General features: G+C 62.3%; 1 protein-coding gene across 3 annotated transcripts; it reads left to right on the top strand.

The window, feature by feature from the left end:
- Positions 1–79: 79 nt before the first annotated feature.
- Positions 80–10,319, top strand: SLC37A2 (solute carrier family 37 member 2). Of its 3 annotated transcripts, XM_087763331.1 has the most exons (20): positions 80–193; positions 2,864–2,945; positions 3,033–3,120; positions 3,450–3,528; positions 3,732–3,867; positions 4,268–4,344; positions 4,428–4,594; positions 5,012–5,049; positions 5,288–5,470; positions 5,659–5,749; positions 5,828–5,890; positions 6,399–6,484; positions 7,374–7,422; positions 7,717–7,790; positions 8,067–8,145; positions 8,237–8,334; positions 8,646–8,710; positions 8,977–9,025; positions 9,542–9,574; positions 10,053–10,319. In XM_087763331.1, the coding sequence occupies exons 1-18, from the start codon at positions 135–137 to the stop codon at positions 9,017–9,019; spliced, it is 1,557 nt and encodes a 518-aa protein (XP_087619457.1). In that variant the 5' UTR covers positions 80–134; the 3' UTR covers positions 9,020–9,025; positions 9,542–9,574; positions 10,053–10,319. The 3 variants fall into 3 exon arrangements, with proteins under 3 accessions (XP_087619457.1, XP_087619458.1, XP_087619459.1); XM_087763332.1 differs by lacking the exons at positions 8,977–9,025; positions 9,542–9,574; XM_087763333.1 differs by lacking the exons at positions 80–193; positions 2,864–2,945; positions 3,033–3,120 and adding an exon at positions 3,132–3,240.
- The last annotated feature ends 1,894 nt before the right edge of the window (positions 10,320–12,213 follow it).

The raw sequence follows: 12,213 nt of genomic DNA, 5'->3' as shown, positions 1-12,213 counted from the left end.
GAGGGGCTCCGCCGGGAAGGGGCCGGGGCCGGGGCCGGGGCCGGGGCGGGCCCGGGGCCGGGCGGGGCGGGGAGCGGCGGCCCCGCGGGGCGGTGAAAAGGAGCGGCCGGGGGGGGGGGAGCGGCAGCTCCGCCATGAGGGCAGCGCTGGCCCCCGGCGTCCGCCTGCTCCGAGCCCTCCCCCGGGACAGCCGGTGAGCGGGGACCGGGCTGGGGACCGGGACGGAGATGGGGACGGGAACCGGGATGGGACCGGCCCTGGGGAACCGGCACCGGGATGGGGACGGGGACCGGGATGGGACCGGCCCTGGGGGACCGGGACCGGGATGGGACCGGCACCGGGCTGGGGCTGGGACCGGGACCGGGATGGGGACCGGCCCTGGGGGACCGGCCCTGGGGAACCGGCACCGGGATGGGGACGGGGACCGGGATGGGACCGGCCCTGGGGGACCGGCACCGGGATGGGACCGGCACCGGGCTGGGGCTGGGACCGGGACCGGGATGGGGACCGGCCCTGGGGAACCGGCACCGGGATGGGACCGGCACCGGGCTGGGGCTGGGACCGGGACCGGGATGGGGACCGGCCCTGGGGAACCGGCACCGGGATGGGGACGGGGACCGGGATGGGGACCGGCCCTGGGGGACCGGGACCGGGATGGGGGAACCGGCACTGGGATGGGGACGGGGACCAAGATAGGACCGGCACCGTGCTGGGACCAGGACCGGAATGAGAGAACCGGCACCGGGATGGGGACTGGGACGGGGACCGGCCCTGGGGGACTGGCACCGGGATGGGGACTGGTACCGGGACGGGGTCACTCACCCGGAGACTGACACCGGGATCGGGACCTGCCCTGGCACTGGGTCACTCGCCCGGGGACCGGTACTGGGACGGGGTCACTCGCCCGGAGACTGGCACCGGGATCGCGACCTGCCCTGGCACTGGGTCACTCGCCCGGGGACTGGCACCGGGATGGCGACCGGCCCTGGATCGGGGTCATTTGCCCAGGGACCAGTACCAGGATGGGGACCGGCCCTCGACTGGGGTCACTTGCCCGGTGACTGACACCGGACCGGAGGTCACTTGCCCAGGGACCAGCAGCGGGATGGGGACCCGCACCGGGATAGGGACCGGGATGGGGACTGGCACTGGGATGGAGACCGGTCCTCGACCGGGGTCCCTCGCCTGGGGAGCAGCACCGGGATAGGGACTGGCATCAGGATGGGGACCGGGACCGGGATGGGGTCACTCGCCCAGTGACTGACACCAGACCGGAGGTCACTTGCCCAGGGACCAAAACTGGGGCTGGGAACTGGCTCTGAATCAAAGGTCACTGGCCCAGGGACCAGCATCGCCCCTCGGTCCACGGTGGGACGGGCTCCAGCGCGGCACCGGCACCGAGCCCAGGGCTTTCGGCATCACCCCGGCGCGGGGGACCCCCAAAACGGGCCGCAGCACCCGGCGAGCCTCGAGCCGTCCCTCCGCACGCCCCGGGCCCTCAGAATTTGGCGGGATGCGGCCACCGCCCGTTTCCCTCCCTTTTGGCGCGGGGACGAGCCCGCTGCCCCTTTAATTCCATTTAATAGATTTATTTTTGGGCAGCCTGTTGCCGAACACTCCCTGTGCTTTTCCAGTTCCCTGCCAGAACACGTGGGGCCAAAAAAACCTAAAAAACCAAGCATCCTCGGAAGTTTCTCTTCCCCTTCCCCGCCACGGCTTCTCCCCTCCCCTTGGATCAGCCCCACAGCCAACAGCAATGATAATTTGGGGGGGGTGGGGGTGTTATTTAATTTTTTGGGGTGAAAAGGAGCAATTGTTTTAGCTGGGGTACGGGGTGGGAGCCGGCGCCCCGGAGCGGAGAGCTGCCCTAGATTTGCAGGGTGGCTGTAATTGCTGCAGTTTGGGGAAGAAGTGAAACTGGGATGGGCTAAAACTGCAAAAAAGGCTTTTTTTTTTTTGTTGTTGGTTTTTTCTAAACTTGGAGCAACCCCGTGACACTTCTCGCTGCCGCAGCCGCCCCGACCGTCCCTATCCTCTGCGCCGCCGCAAAACCCCCCTTCAGTGCAGGATGGGGCCCCTCGGAGGTGCTCACCCCGCTCCCGAGGGTGCTGCATCCCATTTGGGATCCTCCAGGCTTCACCCATCGGCTTTGCTGGGAGCAGCATCCCCATTTTCCCCCTATTTTCCCGCCTTTTGCTCAAATTAAAGGGATAAAATGCTCAGGGCATCCTCCCCCCCTCCGCTTTTTTTTGTTTTTCCAGTTCATCTTTCTTCACCACCGGCCGCGACGATGAATCAGCCGCCATCTTGCGCCCCGTTTCCACCCGTGACGCGCTGGCTCACCCCGCCGTGTGCCGGGCCGGCGGCTCGAGGAGGGGGAAACACCCCTTAGCGCTCCCCCCAAAGCTCAGCTTATCTTTTTAAGCCGCCTCCTAGGCTGTTTCGGAGGGAGCCGGTCACCTCGGCCGAGCCGGTTCAGCTCACCGATCCGGCAGAACTGTCCCCGTTTTGTGCCGACGGGGTATTTTGCCAGGGAAACAAGCAGAAACAACCCCCTTTTTCCCCTTTTCCATGCGTTTCTAAGACCCCGCAGGTTAAATCGGGCCGGAGCTGCGTGTGCGCATCCAAAATCCGCATCCCAAGCGGATTTAACCTGGCCCGGTGCTGGCTCTCATCCCCCTGATGTGGTATTTTTCTCTAAAAAGCATGAATTTTGCAGCGGGGAAAGAAGAACACAGCTACCGGCGAGGCTGGAGATGTCCGAGACGGCCCCGCCGGGCTGGGCTTTGCCCGCTGGGACGGTGACCGCGCCACCCATCCCTGTCCCCAGCCCTGACGGCTCCGCTCGCTCTCTTCCCCGCAGGTATCGGGGCCTGACGCTGGTGCTGACCTTCCTCTGCTACACCAGCTACCACCTCTCCCGAAAACCCATCAGCATCGTCAAGGTTAGCTCCAACCTCGCCCCAACGGCGGGGAGAGGGGAGGCGGGGGGCCCCGAGCATCCCCGTTTCACCCCTTCGCTCTCCCCGCAGAGCCAACTGCACCCCAATTGCTCGGCGTTGGGGCCGAACCCCCGCAACAACTCCAACAGCAGCACGTGGTGCAGCTGGGCGCCCTTCGGTAAGGCTGAGCCCCGCTCCGGTCACCCCCAAAACTTACCCTCGTGGAGACGGGGGTCCCCCTCGTGCCCTACGCCTGCAGGTTTTGGCAGGGGGTTGGCTCTTCGTTAGGCACCCAGAGGTAATTAAGCGGCGTGCGTCTGCCCTGTGCTCCCGGGCCAAAGGGCAGCGGCGGGTGGCGAAATCGGAACCGGGTCTCACCGCCGATGGCACCCGGCCACGCGCCCAGAACCCCCGCACCCCGGAGGGTTTTGGGGACGAGGACGAGGCAGCGGGGAGGGAAAACAAGATGGGGGCCAGGCTGACGCGGCCCTAATGTTTCTTTTCCAGATGGGGACAACTACAAGGAGCTTTACGGGGCGCTGGATAACGCCTTCCTGGTGGCCTACGCCATCGGGATGTTTATCAGGTACTCAGGTCCTTTGCACCTTTTTTCCTCCACGCACCAGTTGGCACCAGTCCGCCGGGAAACTGGTTTCCATCGGGATGGGGTCGTGCTAATAGCAAAGCGCTGGGATCCGCTCGGGATTCAAGGACTGGCTCGGTGCGATAACACCCGTCGGTGGCATCACCCGTGACAGCTCCTGTCCGCGCTCTTCCCTCTCTCCGCAGCGGCATTTTCGGGGAGCGCCTCCCCCTGCGCTACTACCTGTCGGGGGGGATGGTGCTGAGCGGGCTCTTCACCGCGCTCTTCGGCCTCGGTTACTTCTGGGACATCCACGTCCTCTGGTACTTCATCATCGTACAGGTGCGGCCAGGCTGGAGGATGCCCAGGCTCTGGATTTTACCGTCACGGCCTCATCCCGTTTTTTTTGGTGGCCATCGGGGTGGCCCAGTTTCCGAGCGGAAGAACAGCGGGCATTTCCACTCCCCGCAAAACCCGGTCGTGGGCGCCGAAACCGCCGGGCGCGCCCGTCTTGCCAAACCAGCCGCCTGCCCTGCTCGGCAACACCAGCCGCTCCCAATTTAGCCACGGGAATGATGCAAACGGCTCCGGGGTTGCCCCGGCAGGGAAAAAAAACCCCAAACCGAGTGTTTTTTCGACATTTTGGGATGGGGGTGGCTATTTTTGAGCCCGGCTACCACGGGTGAAGTGGGCGCTTGCCGGGTGCCGACGCTGCCGCGTGATGCTGCCTATCTCTTGCCAGGTCTGCAACGGGCTGGTGCAGACAACCGGCTGGCCCGCCGTCGTGGCGTGCGTCGGGAACTGGTTCGGGAAGGGCAAGTGAGTGTTTCTCCAGCGTGTCCCACCCCGCTCCTGGTCCCTGTTGGTCCCGGCGATGCCGACCCCGGCTCTGTCCCCGCCAGGAGAGGTTTGATCATGGGCATCTGGAACTCGCATACCTCCGTCGGCAACATCTTAGGGTCGCTCATCGCCGGCGTCTGGGTTTCCTCCGCCTGGGGCCTGTCCTTCATCGTGCCCGGCATCATCATCGGCGCCGTGGGCATCATCTGCTTCTTCTTCCTCGTGGAGTGTGAGTGGTGCGATCCGGGCCGCGGCAGACGCCTGGCCTAACGCCAAGATCAGCGGGACCGCAATTGTTCTCCTTACCCGTCTCCAAGTGGTTTTGGCAACCCCAAATACTCATTTCCAAGCTTGTGGCAAGCAGGGACGGGGACCCGACCAGCACAGAGAAGCTCAGCGTCCTCTGGGGTCACCCCGGCGGGCTCAGCCCCTGTGCCGCTCGCTCCTCTCAGCCTGGCTTTCTAGGAAACATTTGGGAAGCCCTTTGGGATTTGATCAGGGTTTTTTCCTGCTGGGAAGGGGGTCACCGGCGATGCAGCCCAGCCCCGGGGGGTTCCCAGCCCCACGTTTCTCCCCCGCAGTGGGAGATGCCGGAGGAGGAGCGGGGCTGGTCCGGGCTCTCACGGGATCTCCTTCCTCCCTGCAGATCCCGAGGACGTCGGCTGCAGCCCCCCTCTGCATCACGTGAGTCGCGTCGGTTCCTACCGGCCTTGTCCTGGGCTGGGTGGTCGCTCAGTTTACAGCGAAACAACCGGGGCGTCGGGTCATAACATCAGAAATTAAAGCGATGTTCGCTTATCGCAGAGGATGCTCGTTGCTATTCCGGTGTGAGCATCCCGTGGGTCGCATCCCGGCTGAAATCTGATGTTTCGGCCCCTTCCAGCAACCAGAGCCACATCTCCTGCCTTTGGCTTGCTTTTAGATGGCTTCTGATGAGGAGGATGCTGGAGGGGTGACCTCCACCGAGAAGGATCCCGAAGCGGTCACCTCCAACGAGGGGCCGCTGAGCATCTCGGGCCAGAGCAGCGCGGATCGCTCCGACAGCCCCAAGGAGCCAGCCGAGGAGCCCAAAGCCATCAGCTTCCTCGGGGCGCTCCGGATACCCGTGAGTCGTGAGATGCCCCTCGCATCGGGACGGGGATGGAGGAAGGAGCAAAGCCAGGGAGGTCACCCCATCCACGGGGTGCCCACAGGGCGGAAAATTGGGGAAAAACAAGCCCCCCATCCGGAGGAGGTTGGGAGAAGGAGGCTCCTCTGCTGTCTTCTCTCCTCTGAGGTCTTCTCTCCTCCCAGGGCGTGGTGGAGTTCTCCCTTTGCCTGCTCTTTGCCAAGCTGGTGAGCTACACCTTTCTCTACTGGCTGCCCCTCTATATCGTGAACGTGGGTGAGTTTTTGGGGATGGCGAGGCGGGAGCGAGCCTGGCAAGGGGAACATCTCTTCACCCTTCCCCTCTCCCTCGCAGCTCATTTCGGTGCCAAGGAAGCCGGGGACCTGTCGACCCTCTTTGACGTCGGGGGCATTTTAGGTTTGTCACGTACCGGGGGGTGGATCGGGGAGGATTTGGGGGCAATCCTGGCCTTGAGGGAAAGTCCCCTCCCCGGGAGGGCTTTGCCAGTACCACCGTCTCGTTCCCCGGAGCACCGTAGCCAGGTTTATTCGGCAGCCGTAACACTCAGCAGGCAGCAAACGCCCCTCGCTTCTGTTTTGCCCGCCAGGCGCCCATCGCAACACCTTTCCTTGGGTCTCGCTTGCTCAGGCGCTCCTTTTTCTTAGATAAATAACCCATTTTTGCAAGCATGGAAGGGACCAGAGCTGCGTGCAGGTGTAGGGAAACCATCTGCAGGGAGAAAGCGGTGTGGATAAAGCAAAGCTCTTCACTCTGATATTACTACATTTAATCTTGGGGGCATCTCGCTGAAAAGATGGGGGATGAGAGCATCACAGCGCAGCATCCCGTCGGATTTTGGGTTAAGCCAGGGCGAAGGTTTGCTGCTGGGGCGGCGCGACCCGATACCTGCGACTCCTTTTTGCAGGGGGGATTTTTGCCGGCCTCATCTCCGACTACACCGGCGGCAGAGCCACCACGTGCTGCGTGATGCTGGTCGTCGCCGCTCCCGTGGTGCGTTGTCACACGGGGGGGGGAAGAAAAAAAAACAACCCGTCACGAGGGTTTCCTCTCCTCCGGCTCCTTTGAGTCACGGCCACCTTCCTCTTCCCAAGCGCCCGGGATGAGCTGGTCACGCACTGGGCTGAGACGAGAGCTGGGATCGCTCCACGTGCCCAGATGGTTCCCGGGGTGGACATCCAGATCTGGGGGCTGGGAGGGGATCGCGTAGTCCTCGACAGCTAAAAAAAAAACCAACCCTTTAGGGGTGTTTTTTTCCTCCCTCCTGCCATAACCCCGTTCGGTCTTAAAGCCGGTCCAGCTTTCATCTCTTTGCTTTGCATCCCGGGAGCCCCTGTGCCGATGGCCTCCTGCTCCACCGGCGCTTGGCTGGGACGTCCTTCCCAAGCACCTGCACGAAGCTCGTTTGGCTTTGCTGCCGCAAAAACGCGGCTAATTAGCTGTAATCCAAGCCTGGCCGGCTCTGGGTCCTGAGCCTCTCCCCTCCAAATAAGCTGGCATGCGCTGAAAAGCGGAGGCCGCATCACGTCCGCGTCCCCTGATAGCGCCGGCGGGGCAAATTACCGTCTGGCTTCAGCCGGCGGGGAGGCGCGCGAGCCATAAATCGCGGCAGCACCTCTGTTTGCCAGCTGCCAGGTATTTCATCTGGCAGGCAGACAGCGGGACGCGGAGCCAAGGGCGCGCTTGGCTCCCCGTCCCGGCTGGTGCTCTCCTCTTCAAATGCTGCGGGGGGGGGGGGGGGGGGGTCTGCGAAGCTTGGCGCCGGCGATAATTCAGGTCCCCCCCCGTTCTCCGTCCTGTCCCCGGGGTGCTGCTGCATGGAAAACGCTTGGGAAAACAGCTGGAATAGCTGCAACTGGTTCATCTCGCGTCTCTTTTCCAGCTGTTCCTGTATAACCACGTCGGCCAGAACGGCATCGGCACATCCATAGGTAAGGAGCTCCTCGGCGCAGCCGGCTCCCATCACCAAAGGGAGATGCTGCGGCCTCACCTGCCTTTATTTCTCCCCTTGAGCCGGGCTCCCGGTCCAGGATTTGGGGGAGGGTGGTGCTGGATGAGCATTCGCTGCCTGCTGGGTGGGATCTCTGGGGGAAAAGGGAGACGCACAGGAGACGGATGCGTGGGACAGCGATGTCCGCACGCGGGCCGGGACGACGGACCCGACGTCCTGCTGCTCCCTGAGCTTAAAAGAATTAATCTCTTCCCGGCCGTCTCGTTCCCCGTAGCCATGCTGATCGTCTGCGGTGCTCTGGTTAACGGGCCCTACGCGCTCATCACGACAGCGGTTTCGGCAGATTTGGTAAGAGGTGCACCTCGGACCCCGCCACGCTGCCCTCGCACACCCAAAGGCTGCTCCCTCTTTCCTGGCGGGATGTTTGCTGGGATTTTTTACCTTTTAGCTTTGTTTTCCAATGCCTGTGAAGCCCAGCGGAGAAGGGCAGGGCTCTGCCACCTCTTCCCGTCCCCGGCTGGGTCCGATGCGTGGAAATTGCTGCCTGGGGTGTGAGCCCTCACGCTGGGAATTTCCCCCTGAAGCCGCTTTTCCTCCTTACGTTTTGCTCCTCCGTCCCTACAGGGAACGCACGAGTCTCTCAAAGGAAACGCCAAAGCCCTTTCTACCGTCACGGCCATCATCGACGGCACGGGATCCATAGGTCCGTACAACCAGGGGATGCCAAGCGCCCGTTTCCCCCGGTGCCGCGGCGCTGGGGGTCCTGACCTAACGTTCCTCGTGCGCCCTCGCAGGTGCCGCGCTAGGGCCGCTGCTCGCAGGGCTCATCTCCCCCACGGGCTGGAATAACGTCTTCTACATGTTGATAGCAGCCGACGTCTTGGCTTGCCTGGTAGGTCCCTCCGCGGCAGGAGTCGTTTTGCTTCCCTGGATATTCAAGGGCTCCCTTTTAGCCGCCCGTGGAGGGCAGGGACGGGCCTCGGGACACAGAGCGAATTGCAAAGCCCCGTAGCCACTCCAAACCTTCGCCTCCATCCACTTGGCTTTTCCCAACGACCTCCGTTGCGCACGGTTTTAGTTCACGCGATCTTTCCTAAGGAAGAGCCTTAAAATTTATCTCCCAGCGACGGAAACGCTCACGCCGAGGCTGGTGGCTGCAGAGCCGTCGGCCCCGTTGGCGATCCTCCGCCGTTCCTCTTGCAGCTCCTCGCTCGTGTGGTGGTCAAAGAGGTCCGCGGGTGGTGCGGCTGCATAGCAAGGAAGAGAGGGTACGTACGTACCGCCCCGGGGCGGCCTCTGGTCCCCCGATGCCAAAACACGGTATCGCTCCGGAAAGACGTTTGTTATCCCTTGTTGTCACTGCTGCATCTCCACGTGGGCATCCCGTCGGGCTTCGCGAGGCCGTCTGCCCGACGTCTCGCTCCTGTGGGCGCAAAGGGACGGTTCCACCTCGAGGCAGGGCAGCACCCGGCGGGGATTTTAGCCCTCGCCGAACTCTCTCGGTGCTAAACACGCCGTCCTCGTGTCTTTGTAGCTCTAGCGTGCAGCTCACAGAGTCAGTGCTGGATGGGAAGTAGCTCGGTGTGAGTATCCCCGCTCGAGCCCCCAGGATTAAATGCAAATGCAAGCCTGATGCGCCACGATTTCGAGTTTCGCTTGGCAGGCTCAGCCTAGAAACAGCCGCTCCGCTGATAATTTAAGGGCCGAGATCGAGGGGTTTGGGGAATCAAAGGATCAAATCGCGATGGCCGGGGATGAGAGTGCAGACAGGCGGGCGGGCAGCGAGTCCTTGCCTCTCTGACTTATGAGAGGTCAGCCCAATTAGCAAAACATTGATTAATGCACTTGAAAGAGCTGAATTTATAGGCCCACCCGTGCTAAGGAGCTTGATTACACAGAGTGCGGGCTCGCTAATCAAATCCGTGGCCAAATCACTGCACCGAGGGTGTAAATAATCTTCAAATCAGCACCGGCCCGTCGCCGATTGCCACCGAAGCCCCGCCGCGAGCACCGATGGGGACGGGGCCGCAGCCAGTCCCGGTGATGAGGGGGTCAGACCCCGCCACGAGCGTTCGGTCCTTTCTATCTTGTGTTTGCAGGTGAAAGACCGATAGTCCGGGCCTCGCGCTGCGGTAAGTGCGGCCCAAATCTCCTTCTCTGGCCGCCGGTGGAGGGCTCTTGAGTTCCACTCTCCTGTGCCGGGGCTGGTTAGGGCCAGGATCGTCCTGGCCGGGTCAGCGCCGTCTCCGTTTGCACCAAAAATCCGCCTGGTTTGTGCTGGGGGAAGCAGCTGGCTCGGTTTGTGGAAATACCGCAACGCCTTTGAGGGCTTTGGGGAGCGCGTTGTCTCCGGAGCAGCTTGCAGAGAGGAGGTGGAAACGCCGGGCTGGTTTTTTGGGGATGTTTCAGCTTTGGCTGGAGACAAAACGGTGGCTGGATCTCCTCCTCGCGCCTGCTTCTCCTCCGGGCTCGCGGTGCAGATGGGCCTGGGGTTTCCCGGCAGAGCCATTTTCCCTTTCCATCTCTCCGGCAGCACCATGGCACCTCGTTGATCCCAACGTTTGCCGAACGGTGCCCGCTGCGCTCAGCCGCTCGCTTCTCTCCCCGCAGGTTTAAGGAGTTTTGACGTGCCCCCCGCCAGCCGCCCCGAGCCGAGAGGCCTGGAGGGAGGAGAGAGGCTGGGGCACGCCGGGAGCGTGTTCGTCTCGGCAGAGCCGAGGCGCGGCCTCAGACGCGGCCCCGCGGGCTCCTATCGCCACCGTGGGTTTGCTTCGGAAGGAGGCAGCGGCAAGGAGCAGTCCGAGGGCCCCGGCCGACCGGTTTTCTGGGCCGAATCTTCACCGTCAACCGTTTTATTAATAAAACCTGTGAAACCTACGTTGCCGCTCCGTGCTGTTCCCTGGTGGGGCTCGGCCACGTCTGCGTGAACGTGGGGGCCGCGATCGCGCCCCTCTTCTTGGTTTTTTTTTTTTTCCCCGTGCCTCTTGTTTGCAAGCCTGCCCCATCCCGGCGCTTGGTATTTTGGGATTTTGGAGCAGGAGGACTGCCCCAAATCACGTCAGGCGCTGCCTCGCTGACAAAGCACCGCTTATTCTACGTAAAGAACATTCCCAGGCTTTTCACTGAGCCCAAATTAACCTGGTTTTTGCTCCTCGTCTCATCTCACTGCAAAAAAAACCCCAAAACCAACCCAAACCAGCATTTTTCCCCCGATTGTTTCAATTCCTAATTTGTACCGTTTAGCCCCAAAAGGGCCCGTAGCCACGCATCAGCCCCCGCGCCACGGCAAACAGCTGCTTGCACACCGTGGCCGCTCTCAGTCCGGCACGGGCGGCTGACCGTCTTCGTTAGACGCCTCCTAATTAGGAGGAGCCGTGCGACAGGCGCCTGGGGGCTGGCTCCCCGGGGCAGCGGTGGGTCTGGGAGGCCCCGGCAGCGCCGCTTGATTAAGGTGGGGGCCAGCTGTGAGCTCATGGAGGGGCCCCCCCCCGACTTTGACGTGCGAGGAACCGGGGTGCACGGGGCGTTTGCGAGGCGCGGGCTGCGTTTCCCAGCCTGCTCGCCATCGAGGCGCTGACGCCCCGGCTCCGCGGCCAGGGGAGAGCAGCGCCGGGTGGCCGGGGCTGCGTTTATGCCTGGTATAAATCTGAACTCTAATTGACTTCACCTCTTTGGATCTTAACCCAAGGAGAAAACATCTGGGCCTGATGTGATTTTATTAAGTGCTGATTTCATCAGTGAAGGGGAAAAAAAAAGGAAAAAAAAAAAAAAAAAAAAAGAAGGAAACCTGCTGGCCAGTTGGATCAGCTCCCTGGAAGCCCCTGGAGCGGCACAGGCAACTCAGAGAGCGGCAGCCGCCTGTTTCAAGTGGCGATGGCCTTCGGTCCCCTCCACGCTGACCCCCGGGAGCGAGCGGAGGTGCTCGATGGGGCTTTGCACACTCGCCGGTTGCCTGGGTGAGAAAGCAGGAGAAACGATGGAGCCGGCAGAGAAAAGCAAAATCCCCAAATTGCCCTTTTTCCCAGGGAAATAACCCCGCCCCGAGGCAAACCCCGATGGAGCCATAGGGAGAGGCGTCACGACAGGGTCCGTCCTCAGCAGAGATCAAGGGCTGACAGCGCGGCATCCCCCGGCTGCACGGCTCCAGGCTAACGCGGCCTCTGACGGCGCAAAGGTCGACGATGCCGGCGAAGACGCCAGGCGCCGGGCTGAGAACGGTTATTTCAGTGCCCGTGTGACCGAGCTTTCGCCTTGCTTAAGTGCCATCCACCTCGCGGAGGAGGACGGGAGGGCTTGAAATACATTTTCGAGCACAAACCCTGACACACACAGGGGCTTGCTGCAAAAGCAGGTCGGTTTGGGGTTTTTTTTTCCCTTTCTTCCCTTTTTTCCCCCCACCTCCTGCCTGTTCTTTCAGCTGCTCATAGTTTTTCCGGGACAAATTTAGGCCTGGGCCCCGTTCCGCTCGTGTTTGGAAAGTCTGAGCAGCTTTGGCTGCACTGCTGGGAGCAAGGAGAAAGGGCAGACGGCCCACGGCAGTTTTAAACTTTAAAAAAAAAAAATAAAATAAAGAGCCAAATGCCAAAGAAAACCCCAGATCTTGCTGAGATTTCGGAGATCGGGAAGGCAGCGGGGGATCCCTTGGGTTTGCCCCAGCCAAGGACTGTTTAAATCGAGCCGAGCTCCTCCGGGAGAAGTCTGCAACTCACCTCGTCTCGTTCCTCCGCCGCCGGAGCAGGGGCCGCCGCTTCCCCCCCCAGGAGAGCACGAA

This window comes from Nipponia nippon, unplaced genomic scaffold (genome assembly GCF_047370975.1).
Source record: "Nipponia nippon isolate SJK-2023a ecotype South Korea unplaced genomic scaffold, ASM4737097v1 scaffold_28, whole genome shotgun sequence".
In the NCBI taxonomy this organism is placed as follows: domain Eukaryota; kingdom Metazoa; phylum Chordata; class Aves; order Pelecaniformes; family Threskiornithidae; genus Nipponia; species Nipponia nippon.
The sequence above is the reverse complement of the archived record's forward strand: the minus strand, read 5'-3'. Positions and strand labels throughout refer to the sequence as shown.

Bases quoted from the DNA above. Each gene is read 5' to 3' on its own strand.
- SLC37A2 (XM_087763331.1), top strand. From the start codon at position 135: ATGAGGGCAGCGCTGGCCCCCGGCGTCCGCCTGCTCCGAGCCCTCCCC. The intron at 3,121-3,449 runs GTAAGGCTGAGC...TTTCTTTTCCAG, and splicing joins GTGCAGCTGGGCGCCCTTCG to ATGGGGACAACTACAAGGAG. The intron at 5,050-5,287 runs GTGAGTCGCGTC...GCTTGCTTTTAG, and splicing joins GCAGCCCCCCTCTGCATCAC to ATGGCTTCTGATGAGGAGGA.